General features: G+C 49.8%; 11 protein-coding genes across 11 annotated transcripts; 5 read left to right on the top strand and 6 right to left on the bottom strand.

Moving 5' to 3' along the window:
* Nucleotides 1-245: 245 nt before the first annotated feature.
* BX661DRAFT_177351 (telomere-capping, CST complex subunit-domain-containing protein) lies at nt 246-1135 on the bottom strand. Its single transcript, XM_051534614.1, is given in 2 exon segments — nt 246-875; nt 890-1135. The coding sequence occupies 2 exon segments, from the start codon at nt 1018-1020 to the stop codon at nt 605-607; spliced, it is 402 nt and encodes a 133-aa protein (XP_051394073.1). The 5' UTR covers nt 1021-1135; the 3' UTR covers nt 246-604.
* Nucleotides 1094-1499, bottom strand: BX661DRAFT_177350 (uncharacterized protein; the record flags this gene model as incomplete). The annotated part of the gene is made up of 1 exon (XM_051534613.1): nt 1094-1499. A coding segment is annotated over exon 1 (242 nt), but the record flags the coding sequence as incomplete, so codon positions are not given.
* Nucleotides 1500-1662: 163 nt separating this feature from the next.
* BX661DRAFT_177349 (putative methylthioribulose-1-phosphate dehydratase) lies at nt 1663-2660 on the top strand. Its single transcript, XM_051534612.1, has one exon. The coding sequence runs from the start codon at nt 1761-1763 to the stop codon at nt 2481-2483; it is 723 nt and encodes a 240-aa protein (XP_051394071.1). The 5' UTR covers nt 1663-1760; the 3' UTR covers nt 2484-2660.
* Nucleotides 2661-3311: 651 nt separating this feature from the next.
* Nucleotides 3312-5207, top strand: BX661DRAFT_177348 (1-pyrroline-5-carboxylate dehydrogenase). The gene is made up of 4 exons (XM_051534611.1): nt 3312-4305; nt 4359-4858; nt 4915-4993; nt 5034-5207. The coding sequence occupies exons 1-4, from the start codon at nt 3418-3420 to the stop codon at nt 5124-5126; spliced, it is 1560 nt and encodes a 519-aa protein (XP_051394070.1). The 5' UTR covers nt 3312-3417; the 3' UTR covers nt 5127-5207.
* Nucleotides 5208-5491: 284 nt separating this feature from the next.
* On the top strand, nt 5492-6161 carry BX661DRAFT_177347 (Prefoldin). The gene has a single exon (XM_051534610.1). The coding sequence runs from the start codon at nt 5706-5708 to the stop codon at nt 6069-6071; it is 366 nt and encodes a 121-aa protein (XP_051394069.1). The 5' UTR covers nt 5492-5705; the 3' UTR covers nt 6072-6161.
* Nucleotides 6145-8676, bottom strand: BX661DRAFT_177345 (P-loop containing nucleoside triphosphate hydrolase protein; the record flags this gene model as incomplete). The annotated part of the gene is made up of 2 exons (XM_051534609.1): nt 7363-8676; nt 6145-7333 (listed from the first exon to the last, which is right to left on the bottom strand). The coding sequence occupies exons 1-2, from the start codon at nt 8338-8340 to the stop codon at nt 6146-6148; spliced, it is 2166 nt and encodes a 721-aa protein (XP_051394068.1). The 5' UTR covers nt 8341-8676.
* A 112-nt stretch (nt 8677-8788) lies between these two features.
* BX661DRAFT_196196 (uncharacterized protein) lies at nt 8789-9913 on the top strand (the record flags this gene model as incomplete). Its single annotated transcript, XM_051538034.1, has 4 exons — nt 8789-8928; nt 9000-9283; nt 9367-9463; nt 9547-9913. 4 exons carry the CDS (start codon nt 8789-8791, stop codon nt 9911-9913), a joined length of 888 nt encoding a protein of 295 aa, XP_051394067.1.
* A 376-nt stretch (nt 9914-10289) lies between these two features.
* On the top strand, nt 10290-11733 carry BX661DRAFT_216934 (peptidyl-prolyl cis-trans isomerase D; the record flags this gene model as incomplete). The annotated part of the gene is made up of 3 exons (XM_051538771.1): nt 10290-10899; nt 10938-11075; nt 11135-11733. 3 exons carry the CDS (start codon nt 10290-10292, stop codon nt 11404-11406), a joined length of 1020 nt encoding a protein of 339 aa, XP_051394066.1. The 3' UTR covers nt 11407-11733.
* On the bottom strand, nt 11512-13100 carry BX661DRAFT_216926 (Coproporphyrinogen III oxidase). Its single transcript, XM_051538770.1, has 2 exons — nt 12825-13100; nt 11512-12679 (listed from the first exon to the last, which is right to left on the bottom strand). Exons 1-2 carry the CDS (start codon nt 12878-12880, stop codon nt 11806-11808), a joined length of 930 nt encoding a protein of 309 aa, XP_051394065.1. The 5' UTR covers nt 12881-13100; the 3' UTR covers nt 11512-11805.
* Nucleotides 13101-14765: 1665 nt separating this feature from the next.
* BX661DRAFT_196193 (histidine phosphatase superfamily) lies at nt 14766-15487 on the bottom strand (the record flags this gene model as incomplete). Its single annotated transcript, XM_051538033.1, has 2 exons — nt 14766-15230; nt 15326-15487. The coding sequence occupies 2 exons, from the start codon at nt 15485-15487 to the stop codon at nt 14766-14768; spliced, it is 627 nt and encodes a 208-aa protein (XP_051394064.1).
* A 335-nt stretch (nt 15488-15822) lies between these two features.
* On the bottom strand, nt 15823-16736 carry BX661DRAFT_177340 (translation protein SH3-like domain-containing protein). The gene has a single exon (XM_051534608.1). It carries the CDS (start codon nt 16505-16507, stop codon nt 15875-15877), a length of 633 nt encoding a protein of 210 aa, XP_051394063.1. The 5' UTR covers nt 16508-16736; the 3' UTR covers nt 15823-15874.
* Nucleotides 16737-17174: the final 438 nt, after the last annotated feature.

Genomic DNA, 17174 nt, shown 5'->3' with positions numbered 1-17174 from the left:
TCGCCGTTATAGACGCCCAGGTTGTACGAGTCCAGACCCAGCGCCTTGAGCGTAACCGAGGTTGTTCGAAGCATGGATGACGTGGACAATGGTCTGGAAGATACCGGCGGCGGCCGGAGGGGCAGGAGCGGAGTGACTTGCCGAGACGAAGCATGTTTACTTGGAATGATCTGTTGAGCGAAAGCAATGATGTTAGATGTTAAATGCTATGTGCGTAAGAGATTTGTGAAGAAGAAAAATGGAAAATGAAACGAGGGGCGAAGAACCGGGGCCAGAGGCGGCAAGGCGTGGCTTTATACTTATGCCATCGTCTGCTTGCATCTCTGCCTGCTCTGACTTGTTCCTTGTATCGGCGCATATATGCGTTGTACTTGTGTGCACAATGTTCCCACACTGCCAAAATAAAGAGGAGCGCCACTGAGCTCGAATTAGCTTTCTGCTTCTGCTTTTCTTTTTTCTTCTTTCTTCTGCTTTGCTTCTGCCGCTAGTATAACAAAAGATCAAATCGATTCGCTTCGCGCACGAGATCATGTGTTGTCGACGAACGCCCGACGATATTTTTTTCCCACGGGGCCCAAATGCACACAAAGAAAAAAAGGAGCACTCATGCAATGGCATCGACGACGTCAGCAGCCCTCAGCGCAGCCACGGCGCGGCGATACACGGCCATATCCAGCCCATCAACTACGCGCCCAACGCGAGCATGCAGCTCAACGGTCCTCGCACACTGCGCATCATCGACCATCAAGCCCTCGTCCTTCTCATCTTTGCCATCATTGATGGCGGTTCTTGAGCCAACAACCCCAATGAACTGGTATGTCTGTCCGACGTGGTACTGCACAACGCCGAGGAGCTGTGTGCGCACAATCAGGGCGCTTTGTCCGTCGACGATAATGGCCCGTCAGTTGTCGGGCTGTATGAGTGCAGTGTTCCTGTTATGCGCACAGTGTGGCCTACAAACGCTGGCTCCTTGCTCACGATTTCTTCGAGAAACACGGGTGTTCCGGCCACCAAGTCCATTTATTCGATACTGATCTTATGAGTGCGTTGTGTATATAACGAATGTGTGTATTAATTGTTTTTCTTGCGTTTGAAAAGAAAGAAGAGAAAGAAAAAAGAAACAGATTCCTGAATTTTATTCTTTTTATTTTTATAAAGGGCGTAAAAACTCCAACGCTTAATTTTCTCTATCCCTGGCGCTGCTTGTGCTTGGGATCATTGCTGCACACAACAAAGAGGCGCCCACGTCTCCGGACAAATTGCAGTGGTCGCACATCAGCTTAACCGACGACCGCACCTTCATTCCACGCACGGCCTCTGTGCTGTTCGCTCCCAGCGCATTGGCGAGCGCCGAGGGCTGGTGCTGGTGCTGGGCTGTGAATGGCCGCAGGGCCTTTGTCGAAAATGCCGTCCGCAAAAACGCAAACATGCTTCAGTATTTGTTTTGATTTGGATAAGAAACAAAGTGTGAAATAAAAAGGTTGAATTTTGAATTTAGCAGAACAAAAAAAGTAAAAAAAATCGAAAAAAAAAAACTCGATCCGATTTACACCATTTTGTTCTCTCTTCAGATAGCACACAGCCAATGCACAGGCTGGGGTAGCAAATTGCGTGATCCCAAAAATATTTAAAGGAAGCTGAATATTTCCTGGGTTATCGCACAGCACAGCACAGCATAGTACAGCCCACACCGCATCTCTTCTCTTGTAATCCCTACCCCCTTTTTACACGCTCTATTATATCTATTACTTTTCCCATCAATGTGTGAGCAACACGACAGTGAGAACACGCAGCTGGTTGTCTCAACAGACGCGCAGCACCCGGCAAACCTGATCCCGGAACTCTGCCGCCAATTCTACAACCACGGCTGGGTCACAGGCACCGGCGGCGGCATCAGCATCCGCCGCAACACCCACGTCTACGTCGCCCCCTCAGGCGTCCAGAAGGAGCGCATCGAGCCAACCGACCTCTTTGTCCTCGAGCTGTCCACCCGCCAAGTGCTTCGCTCCCCACCGCCGCCCATCAAACCATCGGCCTGCACGCCTCTCTTCTACAACGCATACAGCATGCGCGGCGCCGGCGCCTGCATCCACACGCACTCGCAGAACGCCGTGCTTGTCACTATGCTGTACAAGAGCGAGTTTTCCATCAGCCATCAGGAGATGATCAAGGGGATCAGGCGCGGCAACTCGGGCCAGAGCCTGAGCTTCTTCGATACCCTGCGGGTGCCGATTGTTGAGAACACCGCCGAGGAGGAGAATTTGACCCGCAGGATGGCCGACGCCATGGAGAGGTACCCGGACACGTGCGCGGTGCTGGTGAGGCGCCATGGCGTTTACATTTGGGGCGAGACGTGGGAGAAGGCGAAGACCATGGCCGAGTGCTACGATTACCTGTTTGAGCTGGCTGTTAAGATGCACCAGCTCGGCATTGATCCCAGCGTTGTTTCTGAGGAGACCAAGACCTCGGTCGACGGCGAGTAGAGTAGACCAAAATAAATCGGGAGGAACGGGATCTGCGAGGTTGGGCTTGGGCTTGGGTCTGAGTGCTTTCTGCAGAATGACTTCATAGTATGCCTCTTCATTCTTTTTTGCAGTGAGAACTGGATTTTCTCAAGCCAAAGCAGCCGATCTCTCTTTTTTAAACATAAACAAATGCAAATGCAAATACACTATTAAAAATGGATTTTGGAATTTCCAGAAATTTATAGCGAAAGCCCAGATTTTTAAGCGGGGGTTTTCGAAACCCGTTTCTCGCGCCAAAAAGGCATCGTCAGAGTCGACTGAAGCCGAGTCTACAGCGACACCCGAGACTTTGCCCAAGTCCAAGTCCAAGCCCAAGCCCAAGCCAAGCCAAAGCCAAAGCCAAAGCCAAAGACCAAGCGTGTCCACAAGAATCCATCTGCCCCTGCCTCTTCTCTTCAAAAGTGGCAGCGAACTGATTAATATCGTCAACCATAGTGGCCTATTGCCACTAGTTTCTAAACACTTTGGATTGCTAGTCAATCTCAGGGAAGGATATCGGTTTCAAGCATATTTGTAGCCTCGTTCTTTTCTTTTATTATAGTATAAATAGATTCAATTAGGCTTGACCGTGTGCGTGATATGTGCAATTGTTGTATTTTTCCGAATGTTGTGGAATAGCAGAGCTCAACGGTTTTTTTAAAAAAAATTACATCATAAGCTTTTGTTGCTGCTTTAAGCTGTAGCCCCGTGCATAATCCTTTTTTATCGGGACAAGGGTCAGCGAAGCAGAAGCGGAAGCATAAGCCGCCTGACGCCATCGAGAGAAACGCATAAATTGATGCTTTTCTGCTCTGCTCTGGTCTGTTCTTAACCACCGCCCCCATTCTTTTTATTATTCTGATTCTTTCGGTTTCTCCTACCTTTTTCTCTTCTATTCTCACTATCACGAAAAATGCTCAGAATCAACCGCAAGCTCGCTGCCAGCACGGCCCTGCGCTCCGCCTCGGCCAGGCTCTACAGCGGCATCCGGGTGCCCCAACTGGCCACTTTCCGGCTTCCCGAAATCAAAAACGAGCCCACAAAGGACTACACGCCGGGCAGCGCCGAGCAAGAGCAACTCATGGCCGCCGTCGCCGAGCTCAGCTCCAAGACCCACCACATTCCACTGGTGATCAACGGCCGCGAAGTGCGCACAGGCTCAGTGCAAGAGCAAGTCAACCCAAGCAAAAAATCACAAGTGCTCTGCACTTACGAGAACGCCGGCACCAGGGAAATCGCCGAGGCCATCGAGGGCGCTCTGGCAGCCAAAAGCAAATGGGAGTCCATGCCCATTTACGACCGACAGGCTATTTTCTTGCGCGCCGCCGATCTCCTGGCCACCAAGCATCGCTACCGCCTGATGGCTGCGTCGATGCTCGGCCAGGGAAAGAACATCTGGCAGGCAGAGATCGACGCCGCCACGGAGACCGTGGACTTTTTGCGCTTCAACGTAAAGTACTCGTCGGAGATCTACGCCCAGCAGCCGCCGTTCAGCAGCCCGGGCGTGTGGAACCGCGTCGAGTACCGCCCCCTGGAGGGCTTCGTCTACGCCGTGTCCCCCTTTAACTTTACAGCCATCGGCGTCAATCTGGCCGCAGCCCCCGCCCTGATGGGCAACACGGTTCTGTGGAAGCCCTCTAATGGCGCCGTCCTGTCCAACTACGTCGCCTATGATATTATGCGCGAGGCCGGAGTCCCCGACGGCGTTATCCAGTTTGTGCCCGGTGAGCCTGCCGCCATGACCAAACAGGTGTTTGAGCACAAGGATTTCGCCTCTCTGCATTTCACTGGCAGCACATTTGTGTTCAAGAACATGTGGAAGCAGATTGCGGCCAATATTGACCAATACAAGAGCTACCCGCGCATCGTGGCGAGACCGGTGGCAAGAACTATCACCTGGTGCATCCATCGGCCAACCTGGAGCACGCTGTCAACAGCACTATCCGCGGTGCATTCGAGTTCCAAGGTCAAAAATGCTCGGCATGCTCGCGTCTCTATGTGGCTCGCAGTATGTGGCCCGAGTTCCGCCAGCAACTTGTCTCCGGCACCGAGTCGATCAAGCAGGGGCCCATCACCGATCCCACCAACTTCATGGGCCCCGTCATTAACCAGGCGGCCTACGACAAAATCACAAACTTTATCGAGTACGCGCGCAACTCTGATGACTGCGAGATCATTGCCGGCGGGCAATTCAGCGATTCTGAGGGTTTCTATATCCGCCCCACTATTGTTTTAACCACGGATCCGCACAACAAGCTGATGAAGGATGAGATCTTTGGCCCTGTCCTCACCGTCCACGTATACGAGGATGCGCAGTTCGAGGATATCATTGAGACCATTGGTGAGACCACGCCGTACGGCTGACCGGTGCTATTTTTGCCGAGGATCGCTTGGCTACTGTTGAGGCCAGCACTAGGTTGTTACACACGGCAGGTAACTTTTACATTAACGATAAGTGCACGGGAGCCGTTGTTGGACAACACCCTTTGGTGGGTCGCGCGCTTCGGGAACAAATGATAAGCCGGGAAGCCCGCACTGCTTCAGAGATTCGTCTCGGCGCGCTCGATCAAGGAGAATATGATCCCGATCTCGGGCTTCACTTATCCTCGAACAACTGAATAGTGTGTGTTTTTGATTTCGAGTTTCTTTCTTGTGTCAAATAATTATATTTATAACGAACCAAATAAACAATAAATATTGGAGATTAAAATTTTAAACAAATGAGTAATATTAAACACATTTAAATGTAACAATAGATTATAGTTGAGAGCATGAAACTTAATCAGGCCAGTTAGACAAACTGTGAGAAGTGGCTGTTCTCGTCAGCGAGCAATATTTTTGGAGAATCATTGAACAAAATTGCATTAAACTGATTGCAATACTTTACTAATATCATTTTACTTTTTATAACTATTCAAATAATAAATGGGTTGTATTATAATTGCATGCAAATGTTGGATTTATTTGGATACCTAATCCAGGCTCACGTGAGACTGGCCCATGAGCTGATCTAGTTTTGGTGCACGGAAAACATTGCCAAATTTTTTTTTCCTCGCTGGGTGGTGCTCTTTTTATTTGCCGAGCCCGTCCAACTATTTGTCCTGATATATTAAATACATCGTGCTTTTTCTTTTATAATTATTTAATTATTTAAATTCAAACATAACCAGGCGCTAAAATAAATAAATAAATAAAAGCAACATGTCAGCAGAACAACGCAAAGCCCTCGAGGCACAAACAATGGCCCTGCAGTCAGTGCAGAGCGAGATAGCTACGCTTGTAGGAAACCGCCAAAAGCTCGAGTCCCAGCTACAGGAGAACGAGCTTGTGGACAAGGAGTTTAAAATCCTGGATGACAGCGCGCGTGTTTACAAGATGATTGGCCCTGTGCTTGTTTTGCAGGAGAAGGCTGAGGCCGGAGCCAATGTTGAGAAGCGCCTGGAGTTCATCCGTGATGAAATCAGCCGCGCTGACCAGCGCATCGAGCAGTTGACCAAGGACCAGGAGAAGAAGAGCGTTGAAATATTCAAGCTGCAGATGGAGCTCCAGGGTGTGAACAAGGCTTAAGATCGTATTTTTTTCTGTTGGGATGATGTTATTTGAATAAATGAAAAGGGGGGAGGCGGGTGAAATAAAAAAAGCTATTCCTTGGTTCTCTTTTTGTTCTTGTTCAGATACTCGTTTTTGGATGCCTTCTTGGCCTCATTGCGATCCTTTTCGGTCTGGAACCATGTGCGGCGCGGGCGGCTCTGAATCTCAGTCTTGTGGTTGAGCAAGTTGGAGGCCTTGGTCATCTGCATATCGGCATCCTTGAACATCTTCTCCTCACGCTCCTCGTCAACAATGCTCTTGACCTGTGGGGCCAGGTCATCGACCTTGGCGCGGTACTTGTTGAGTGTCTCATTGGGCACCACACGCTGCTTAATGTGGTCCTTGGACGAGTGCTTGACAGCTAACTTGAGCATCTTCCTGTCGGTTTCGCCAATCAAGGTGATCGCACGACCAGTGCGGCCGGCACGAGCTGTACGACCCACTCTGTGGAGATACTGGGGGAACTGATTGGGCATCGTATAGTTAATGACGGTTTCGACACCCTTGACGTCGAGACCGCGGGCAGCCAGATCCGTGGCCATCAGGTAGTCCACATGGCCATCGCGGAACTGCTCCAGGGCCTGCAGGCGGCCCTCCTGCGACAGGTTGCCGTGCAGCTCAGCCGCGCGCAGACCCATCAGCCCAAAAATAATCTTCATTTGGTGGGCGGCAGCCTTGGAGCGGAAAAACACAATGCACTTTTTCTTAAAGTGTCTCTTGCACAGGGCAGCCAGCAGTGCGGTGCGGTCCTCGTCCCTGTTGGACCTGACACGGACAAACTCCTGCACGAGGTTCTTGGCCGCAGACTTTGGCGGATCGATCTGCACGCGGACGGGCTTGTTCAGCGACACGCGGATGAGCTTGTCGACGTTATCCGTCATAGTGGCGGAGAACAGCATGGTCTGGCGCTTCTTCGGGCACGCCTTGATGATTTCGGTCAGCTCATCCTCAAAACCGTCCTCCAGCATGCGATCGGCCTCGTCCATGATCAGGATCTCGATCTGGTCGAGGTGGAACGACTGGCTGTTGCGCAAGTGATCAATGAGACGACCGGGCGTGGCAATGACAATGTCGGGTCGCTGGCGCAGCTCCATCTCCTGGCCCTTGAGCGACAGACCACCGACGCAAAGGCATGTGGTGATATCCGTGAACCCAGCCAACTGCGACCCCACGTTATGGCACTGGATGGCCAGCTCACGTGTCGGACACAGAATGAGCACGCGCGTTGCCGGCACCTTCTTGGCCGATACAGCAGCCGTTCGAGAACGGGAACGAGGAACGCTGCGGTCTTGCCCGAGCCAGTCTGAGCGCCACCGCAAACATCCTTCCCGAGGAGCGCCACAGGGATTGTGCGTGCCTGGATGGGGGTGGGCTGCGCGAAGCCAAGCTTGGTGATGCCCTTCATGATTGGCCTCGACAGGTTCATCAGCGTGAAGGAGTCAGGGATGTCGGAGGCCGTGGTTTCATCTTGCGGTGCAAAGTATGCACGCTTGCGCGCCTCCTCCATTTCGTCGACCTCGGACTCGCTGTCGCTGTTTTCGCCCTCGCTGCCCGTTTCGACTTCGGATTCGGACTCTGATTCGGAGGAAGAGTTGGATATTTCGCTGTCATCCACGAGCTCTTCATCTGCCGTTGCTGCCACTGCCTGTGCGCCCTGCTCCTTGTCAGAGTCGGTCTCTTCCTCATCACCCGATGCTTCCTCATCACCTGATTCTTCCTCAGCTTCATCGCTTTCAATTTCAGAGCCGATCTCCTCCGAATCTGCATCCGAGCCAGAGACATCCTCCTGAGCATCCTCGTCCGACACACTCATCTTATCATCGTCTTCCTCATCCTCCTCCTCAGACTTCTCGGCCTCCTTCTCCTCTACCTCAGGCTGGGCGCTCGCAGCAAACTTTTTGGCAATCTTCGCGGCACGTCTAGTGGCAGCAATCTTGTCATCCAAGGACGAGTACAGTCCCGGGTTATTGCGCCTCTTCAAAGAAGCCCTGGCCAGGGTAAAGTCCAAAGTCTGCGATACAGAGTCCAGTCCATCAGCCTCGAGATCAATCACAAAACCCTTGGCAATGGGAGCAATGTCATCGGTGGTGTTGGGTTCGCCGGTCTTTGTGCGCTTGGATTTGTTGTCTGATTTGCGCTTTTTGGTTTGCGGCTCGATGTCGGACTCGTCGTTGAGAGTTTCAAGATCGGGCACCTCGTCATCATCGTTGATGGTCATAACAAAATCATCATCTAGGAACGCCATGGCTTGTAAAAATAGTTTGGTTTGGTAAATAAAATGTTTAGGTTGTTGACAGCGCAAAAAGAGGGTTTACTTTGGCGTGTTATAATGTGAAAAAAGTATAAAGATATGAACAAGTACGCGATATTACAACGAAAGACAAGAGATGTAAGTGAACGAATGAATGATGCTGGTGCCTAAAAAATAAATCAACCAACACAAACAGCAGAGGGGGGAAAAAAGAAGGAAAAATATTAGTAGGAAGAAAAAAAAAGCTTGGTAACTGTGATCATGATCAAGATCAACAGAATGTTTTGAATATGGATGTCTGGCTTTGTCGCCGTTTAGTTTTGTTCTTTTTATCTCCTCCCTCTCCAACTATGTATATAATATCTCTACCTTTTTCCATTTCTCTCGGCAATTAGCAACAAAATAATTACCGCTCAATTCCAAAAATTACTAAACTTTAAGCATGGTTTTCAGCAGCATATTTCGGCCACGCCTGCCGTTTTTCCGACGACCCGAGCACCGCCAGCGCATACTGAGCAGCTACCGTCAACTACTACGCCACGCCCAGAAATTCACAGACCCCATTGAGCAAACATACCTGCGGTCATGGATCCGCGAGCGCTACCACCACAACAAAAGACAAACCTCGCCAAACAGACACAATCCCAGCTGAGCGACGCCCAATGGGCACTCCTAACGATGAGGGGGGCTCTGGCGGGATCCGCAGACCAGCAAAAGTACATCGGGGACCTGGCGTATGGTCGCACGGGGTGGCTCAAGGATGTGATGCAGCAGGTGTATGAGTTCCATCACCCGACGCAGTCCTGCAAGCTGATCCGCGATGTCCGACCTAGGTCATCGCAGATCCACCAGCCGCACCGCGCATACTGGATTCCGCTTGATCTAAGGGCGTTCTCAGTGCCGCCACATCTTCTGCAGAGGATTGCCGACGAGGACAGTAAGAAGAAGAAATAGAGGTGGAGCGGCGGCGGCTCAGGGAGCAGCGGCTGGGCAGGGAAATTGTGGAGCTCACGCGGGCAGTCAATGCGGGAAATCCGTTCTTGTGGGATGGCGGCCTGGTGCCGGGTGCTTTTTCCGTCGAGCCGTCGGTCTCGCGCGGCCCCTCCTATGTCCCGGGGTCCTGGGCAATCCAGCGTGGATTCCGCCAAAGATTAAATCACGCTTGGACCCCCCCTTTGTCCAGCATGTGCGGGCATCCAGCGGCTGTGAGTTTTACCGCGTTAATGCGCGCAAGCCGCCACATTGGCTAAGCGCCAAGATCGCCTCGACTTACCAAAGGGCTGCTAGTCGCGTGCAGCGCCACGAGTTTTATTATTATTTTATCGAGGACTTGTTGCTCGAGGAGGAGTTTGAGGAGCGGCTCGGGGTGGAGGACCGGGGGTACTGGATCTTCGCCAGGAATTATCGTGATTTTTTGCGCACCAGAATTAAGAACTTTTCGCTGCAGCCCGAGACTCCTGATGTTATGAACGAGGAGGTGGAGGTGCTGATGCGCGAGTACGAGGATGAGTATTCTCGTTTGGTTGCGCACGCCATGGAGCCGCAGTTTCGGGATGAGATGAACTAGAAAGCCAGTTAAATAATTAGTTTTGGTGGAAATTTGATCTGATTTCATAGCGGTTAATCGCAATCTTTCTTCTTTCTTTTCGGTCCTCCCCTATTCCTTTTTCCCCTCTTTACGGTTTGTATTTGCAAAATGGCTTGCTTATTTTTTTCTGTGGTTTTCTGCGAGGTTCCAAAACATAAACCGAATGCGATTGTGTATATAAAAGCCCAACTTCTTTTGGCTTGTCGTGCGAACAAGAAAGAAAAAATCATATATTTTCTATTTTTCTCTTGAGCCATCACTTCGACCATTTGTTTTCTTCACTTTTTTTCACCAACACACTAACACAAAACGCAAATCAATAATACCAGCAGATAAAACAAAGATGGTTGTCAGCATGATCAACAGCGAGAACCCGCGAGTGTTTTTTGACATTTCAATCGGCGACGTCCCCGCCGGCCGCGTCGTCATGGAGTTGTACGCGGACAAAGTGCCCAGGACAGCAGAGAACTTCCGGGCATTATGCACGGGTGAGAAGGGCCAAGGCCAATCAGGCAAGCCCCTGAGCTACAAGGGCAGTGGGTTCCACCGGGTGATCAAGGACTTCATGATTCAGGGCGGAGACTTCACCGCAGGCAACGGCACCGGTGGAGAAAGCATCTACGGCGAGAAGTTCGAAGACGAGGCCTTCCCCTATAACCACGAGCGCCCGTTCCTTCTCAGCATGGCGAATGCTGGTCCGAACACTAATGGGTCGCAGTTCTTCATTACTACGGTTAAGACCCCACACTTGGACAACAAGCATGTGGTGTTTGGGCAGGTGCTGAAGGGTAGGCATGTGGTGCGCGCTATTGAGGCCCAGCCCACAGCGTCCGGGGACAAGCCCCTGAAGGACGTGGTTATTGTCGACTGCGGTGAGTTGAAGCAGGGCGAGGATGACGGGTGCACGCCCCTGGATGGCGTCCCCGAGGACCCCGAGGACTACGACATCCCCGAGGAGGCCGACGGTATCTCGCCCGAGACCCTGGTCTCTATTGGCCAGAAGATGAAGGCGAGGGCAATGATGCGTTCAAAAAGGGCGACCTGGACACGGCCATCACCAAGTACACCAAGGGTCTGCGCTACCTGCGCGAAATCCCGATTTTCGACGAGGAAAATGACCCGAGGATAAGCTGCGCCCGCAGTTCATCACCCTCAAGGTGCCCATTCTGCTCAACCGCGCCATGTGCTACTTGAAGTTAGCAAAGTTTGCAGAGGCTGTTAATGACTGCACTATTATTCTGGAGTACACGGATAAGGAGATCACGGATAAGGATCGCACGAAGGCGCTTTACCGTAGGGGCGCTGCCCGGCGCCAGATCAAGGCGTTTGAGAAGGCCAGGGAGGATTTGATCGAGGCGAAGAAGCTGGATTCGCAGGATAAGGCTATCAGCAATGAACTTGCTCTCGTCGAGAAGGCCATCCAGGAGCGCGAGAAGAGGGAGAAGCAGATGTACAGCAAGCTGTTCTCGTAGCTGTACTGCATGCAAGAATTTTTTTTGGAAAATATATTATAATATAAGCATTGTCATATCCGTCCTACTTGGCCCATTCGGTTGTCGTACGGACTGCCTGCAGCAGCTGTCCTCTGGTGAGCCAGGATCTGGCTTGTTCATGTATTCCCAGCGCGCCGTCAGCGGCAACGACATCAATATGGATTCAATGCGCGCACCGGGCGTCATCAAACCGAACTTGGTGCCACGGTCATACACCAAATTGAACTCGGCGTAATGGCCGCGGCGGAGCAACTGCCAGTTCCGCTCACGCACCGAATACGGCATTGCCATGCGCCTGGCCACAATGGGCACGTACGCGCGGATAAACGAGTTCCTGAGTCATAAGCAAACCTAAACAGCTGCTCGGGCGCCTTATCCTCAGATCGTCAAAGAAGATGCCGCCGACGCCGCGGGTCTCGTTGCGGTGAATGTTAGTAAAGTACCTGTCGCACCAGGCCTTGAACCGCGGATAGTACGCCGTGTCTGGGCGTCGCAGGCATGCTTCAGTGTTTGGTGGAAATACCTGACGTCGTCCTCGAATAAATACGCCGGCGTCAGATCGGCGCCGCCGCCGAACCACGCCATCACCGGGCCTGCCGCCTTATCGCTCTTCCTATATAACTCGAAGCGCCGGTAGTTTTTGTGCGCCGTCGGCGCATACGGGTTGCGCGGATGGACGACGACGGAGACTCCGGCGACGCGGAAATCATACTCCTCACCGACATCGAGTTTTTGCGCTGTCTGCGGATTGCGATCGCGCATGGATTTAAGCTGCCCGGCGGTCAACGTGCCTTCAATCACGCTGACATTGACTCCAGCCTTCTCGTATACCACTCCGTCCTGCAGCACACATGAGATCCCATAGCCCTTCCCGTCCTCGCGCTGCCACCGGTCGCGCAAAAACTTTTTCGACGGCTCTAGCGACTCCAGCGCTGTAACCAGCCGATCCTGCAGATCAAGCACGAAGCACTCCATGCGCTCGTGCATTGGCTTATCGTCTTCTGTGTAGTAGCCAGGTTTGGGCTCGTTCTCGTAGTCTGTGTTTGGGATGGATGCCGGTGCCTGGAGTCCATTGACCTCGCTGCCCAGCGCGGCGCCACTCGGAGTCTGTGGCTGTTTGCGCTCCGATAGTTGCGTGCCTAGGTATAGACCGGCGGCTCCGGTCACTGCTGCGACGCCGATGCAGCCTATAAGCGAATATCCTGACGATGTCGGCGAGAGCGCTTTGGGCGGCACAGTGGAGTAGCACCGGCTGATGCTACATACAATAGCATAGTTGCTGGGGGAATTCGCTTGTAATTTAATGAATTTCGAGAGAGAAAAAACCACTTTTTGTAAACATTCCGCACTTGGTTGTAGAAGAATAAATAAACTTGGTGGTGGTGGTGGTAACTTACAGTGTACGGGCTATGCGTGTGCCGTGGTTTTTGCTCCTGTGCAGTCGCGAAAACATTTGTGTCTATGAATTCGGCAAGGTAATTGGGTGTAGAATAAAGAAAATAAACAGAGGAAGGCTTTTATTTTCGAGTATGGAAAATAAAAGGGGGAAAAAAAGACAGATAAAGATTGAAAAAATGGACAAGATGAACCGAAAGATTATTAAATAACCTTTTTTGAGAAGGCGCGGATCGCAAAAAAAACCTACTTTTCAAAAAGGTGGCACCATCCACCCCACCCCCCACATTATCTTCACCCTCTCTCTTTTAGTAGTAAAATAAAATAGATGGGTGTCCGAAGCTTCGCGTCAGCCCACTCCAAAAGAAAAAGCTACGAAAAGCCTGGTGAATCCCGTCATACCACCATTCCTTTTATCAGGTGTCTGAATTCACAATTATTTTTTCTCGACTGATTGATTGTATCCAAAAGGGTCAACTCAAACCAAGATCAGCCCACCTCCTCAAGAGACAATGTCCAAGCCTTGAAGACAAAAGAAAACAAAAAGACCAAGCTTCACTTTTATCGTTTTTGATCGGGTTAATTTATCATTGGTCGGGCCCGACACGGACTTTGAAATCTCGCATGAAAATGTCTTATGACACTTGGCCTAGAAGCAGCCAACTGTATTCGTATTCGGAGTATTTTATGCTTATTGTCTCAATTCTACCAATGCTGCAAATAAAACAATTTTTGTTTTTGAATGACCACCAAAAATAGAAATATTAGTTATTAGATGTTGATATTGTTGTCGTTCTAATTGACATTGCCATAGTCATCGATTGTAAAAAGTGTATTTTCTAGCCGAACTTTGAAAAATATACAAACGTAAAAAGCAGGTGATAAAAAACATTGAAATAAACAAAAGATTGTACAAGCAGACAGAAGTGCAAATACACACTAGCATGTGATTATGCGTCTAGGCCCAATAGTGAACTGGCTGTGTGAACGGCCACCTGGCGTCCTGCTGCGGGTCTGCACGCTGTAGCCGCCCATATTCCCTGTGTCAACAAGCGTGCATTGCGAATCTATGGATGCAATACTGGGCGACTGCTGCACAGGAAATGTTGCGATAGAGGCTATGGGCTCTGAGGTTACCGATACCATGCCGGGTAATCTGGTGGCGGGTCGTATGCTCCTAGATAGGCTGCGCTTGAACCTTGAGAGAATGTATTTGCCGAGCATTGCGTTAAATAAGTAGTGGGAAAAGAAAAAAAGAGCGAGTGATGATACAAAAATAAAAAGAAAGAAAAAAGTTCAAAATATTGGGTCATGCCCGGGAGAATGTTTCAGCCGTTTTATAAATAAAAAAAGCGTGCAGTGTAAATGACGCAAAAAAAATTTCATGCCAGCTATTCACAAATTATTTTTTTTCTAGCGCGGTTTTGCCAAAAATATAAATATAAATACAAATGCCTCCGGAAGCTTTCCTTTCCAGCATGCGATTTCTCCGTGTCGAAATAAATAATTTTTAGCAAGACTGCTGATCGTGCAAATGCTTAACGCTATTTTATTCTAAACAAAAATAATAATATTTGAATATCGCCCAATGTTCTTTTATGTTTTTTTAGCTTAAAGGAAATCGTTTTTTTCAGTTCGGTAGTGGTGATAAAAATAGAATTTTAATTGGCAGTCTAACCGGGTTTTTGTACGTTCTTTTTATTTTTGGTGGCTGGATAATGAGGCGCGGCGTTCAGCCACAGTTTAGAATGTGAGCGCCCTGCATTATTTAGTATTGTGATCCACTTGGATTACGATTTTGGTGATATAAACGAAAGATTTTATCCAGTGAAAGCTTAATTTTCAATTGAGAAAAAATATTCTTTTTTATTTAAAAAAAAGTTCGGACCAAACCTTGACAAACCAGACCAAATCTGGATTCACAAAAGAAAAAACACCACAGTCTAAAGATTTCCAACACCCTCGGCAACCTGCCTCTGTTCGCGGTTCTGGACCGGCAAGTTGGCCAGATGGTCGCGAACGTCAATGCGCACGGTCTCGAACACCAGCTCTCTAGGATTAGGCGCCGCTGAATCACCACCATCTCCAATGTTGACTTTAATCTGATGGTAGCAGCAATTCGTGTGCGTAAACCTTTCCATAGTACGCAAATCCCTATCCACCAATGCAGACATGATGACGCGCATAATGCGGCCATGAATGCATACCAACACGCGCTCATACTGCTTCGCCTTGGCCTCCCTGAGGATGTCCGCGAATGCATGGAGGATTCGCTCCTTGCACTCGTTGGCGGAGTCGCCCTCGGGTATTTTGGCATCAAAGTCTCCCGAAATCCACCGCTGGACGATGGGCTTGAGCGTCGGGTTGGCGGTTTTAAAGTCAACACCGTCAAGAATACCCCAGGATATCTCGTTGAGCCGCTCGTCGCAGGTGAAGGGTACGTCCGGATGGTATTGGGCTACGTAGCGCGCGTTTCGATTGCTCGCTCGAGCTTGGAGGTCACTATCCAGTCGATTTTCGTGCTCTTCATGCCCTCGGCTAGGGCGTTGGCTTGCTTGCGGCCCAAGTCGTTGAGCGGGAAGTTGAGCCGGCTGCCTTGCAGGACCCCGCGGGCGTTGGCTGATGTTTCGCCATGTCGTGCGATTATCAATTCTATCTTTGTCATATTCGTTTCGCTCGCTTTATTTTCTTTTTGTATGACTAATGTGAGATAGAAGGGGGGGAAGGGCGAAAGCGAAAGTTGAAGTTGAAAGAAGAAGAGAAAGAAAGAGAGGCAAAGCCTTGCATACTTGCATTTTTATTTCTTTGTGCGAAACTTGAACACAAAAAGAAAAAGAAAAGGAAAAGGAAAAAAGTGTACGTTGTCCAAGTTGCTTGCAATATTTTTTTTAAATCTTGTCTTGCATATTTTCTTTGGTCGCCGCCACACCACATCACTACTGTCATGGATGGTCTGTAAAGATTCCGAACACGCAATGTATCTTGAAATAAAAAAACATGATTTCTTTGTTCACATCTTTTTTAAGTACCAATTAAAACAACAAAAGTAAATCTAGTGTTTCTTTGCGGTCGCTGCCGACTGCGCCATCTTCTTGAGCGCTTTGAGCTGGAAGGTCTTTCCAGGGTTCTCCCTCAAGTAAAACAGCTTAGCTCTCCTGAAGCCTTCACCCTTCTGCAGGATCTCAATCCTCTTTACCAACGGCGAATACGCCATAAACCGCATCTCAACGCCAATCTTCTGCACGACATTGCGCAGAATAAACGACGTGTCAATACCACGCCGGTAAATAGCAATGCACACGCCGGTGAAGCTCGTGGTAGCCGCCGGATCGCTCATACTATTCTGCGTCTCAACAAAAACAACATCACCGGCACACAGCCGAGCCTTGGGTGCCGCACGGCGGATAAATAGCTTGGAACGCCCGTCAACATCTGCTCTGGCCAGCGCCTCGCGCTCGATCACCTTCATCACGTTTGGCCGCTTCTCCTCTGGCTTAATCATCGGCTGCTCGTATTGCGGCTGGGGAATAATGTAGGGCGCCTGGTTGAGGTGCGCGCTGCTACTGTGCAGGAGCTGCCGCTGTGCGCTCATGGCCACACCTGTGGTCGATGAGAGGGCGGTTTGGCGACCGAGCAGGTTGCTGATGGACGAAAGCTGCGATCCAAAGAAACTGCGACAGAACATGATGAGTGGGGGGACTGCCGTTTTATTTTCTCGAGACAAGAGGGGTGGAGAAAAGTTGATATAAGAAAAGGTAATTTTATGGAGGCAAGTCTAATTAGAAAGCGATCGTGAAGAGAAATTGGAATTGAAATGCCAAGGCAGGGCAAGGCAAGGCATACCAACCGACCGAATTCAACTTTATTTTAGCTACTCTTTTAGCCTGCGCTCAGCGACTGAAAATCGAGAAAAAGGCAAGAGATAAACAAGGAGGCAAAATGTCAGAAAAAAATGCCGATTAATCTCAATCGCATTTTTAATCAAATCAAGGTCGAAATTCAAATTGAAATTTGGCGTGTTTCACGTGCGATGATGACGAGAGTCTCGAGATCTGGCCATGTGGATTGAAAAAAGTTGAAAAAAGCTGTCAGCGCTTAGGGCGGCGTTTGCAGAATCTAAAGGTCCCGGGGCCATAGAAGGTCCACAATTAGAGAGCTCCGAGGATAATTAAAAGAAAAAAGCACTTCTGTTTTTGGACGTATCTTTGGTCACACGCCATGGTAGCAAGCGACTTAGTAAAGATAGGAAGCTTAAAATGCACTTTCAGATGCCATGCAGGCGCAAGGCGCACACACAAGAACATTTCAGTGAATGAAAGTGTGATTTTTTTTGAAAAGCCGTCGTATAAATA

Source organism: Kickxella alabastrina (genome assembly GCF_025024165.1).
Source record: "Kickxella alabastrina strain RSA 675 chromosome Unknown BX661scaffold_3, whole genome shotgun sequence".
NCBI lineage: Eukaryota > Fungi > Kickxellomycota > Kickxellomycetes > Kickxellales > Kickxellaceae > Kickxella > Kickxella alabastrina.
The sequence above is the reverse complement of the archived record's forward strand: the minus strand, read 5'-3'. Positions and strand labels throughout refer to the sequence as shown.

What these genes read in the sequence shown, in the direction of transcription:
- BX661DRAFT_177351 (XM_051534614.1), bottom strand. Translation starts at nt 1,020, where the DNA reads ATGGACTTGGTGGCCGGAACACCCGTGTTTCTCGAAGAAATCGTGAGC.
- BX661DRAFT_177349 (XM_051534612.1), top strand. Translation starts at nt 1,761, where the DNA reads ATGTGTGAGCAACACGACAGTGAGAACACGCAGCTGGTTGTCTCAACA.
- BX661DRAFT_177348 (XM_051534611.1), top strand. Translation starts at nt 3,418, where the DNA reads ATGCTCAGAATCAACCGCAAGCTCGCTGCCAGCACGGCCCTGCGCTCC. An exon ending in ACCATTGGTGAGACCACGCC is followed by an intron (nt 4,859 to 4,914) that starts GTACGGCTGACC and finishes TGTTGAGGCCAG; the next exon opens with CACTAGGTTGTTACACACGG. An exon ending in TTGTTGGACAACACCCTTTG is followed by an intron (nt 4,994 to 5,033) that starts GTGGGTCGCGCG and finishes TAAGCCGGGAAG; the next exon opens with CCCGCACTGCTTCAGAGATT.
- BX661DRAFT_177347 (XM_051534610.1), top strand. Translation starts at nt 5,706, where the DNA reads ATGTCAGCAGAACAACGCAAAGCCCTCGAGGCACAAACAATGGCCCTG.
- BX661DRAFT_216926 (XM_051538770.1), bottom strand. Translation starts at nt 12,880, where the DNA reads ATGTTTTCGCGACTGCACAGGAGCAAAAACCACGGCACACGCATAGCC. An exon ending in ACACGCATAGCCCGTACACT is followed by an intron (nt 12,680 to 12,824) that starts GTAAGTTACCAC and finishes ATGTAGCATCAG; the next exon opens with CCGGTGCTACTCCACTGTGC.
- BX661DRAFT_177340 (XM_051534608.1), bottom strand. Translation starts at nt 16,507, where the DNA reads ATGTTCTGTCGCAGTTTCTTTGGATCGCAGCTTTCGTCCATCAGCAAC.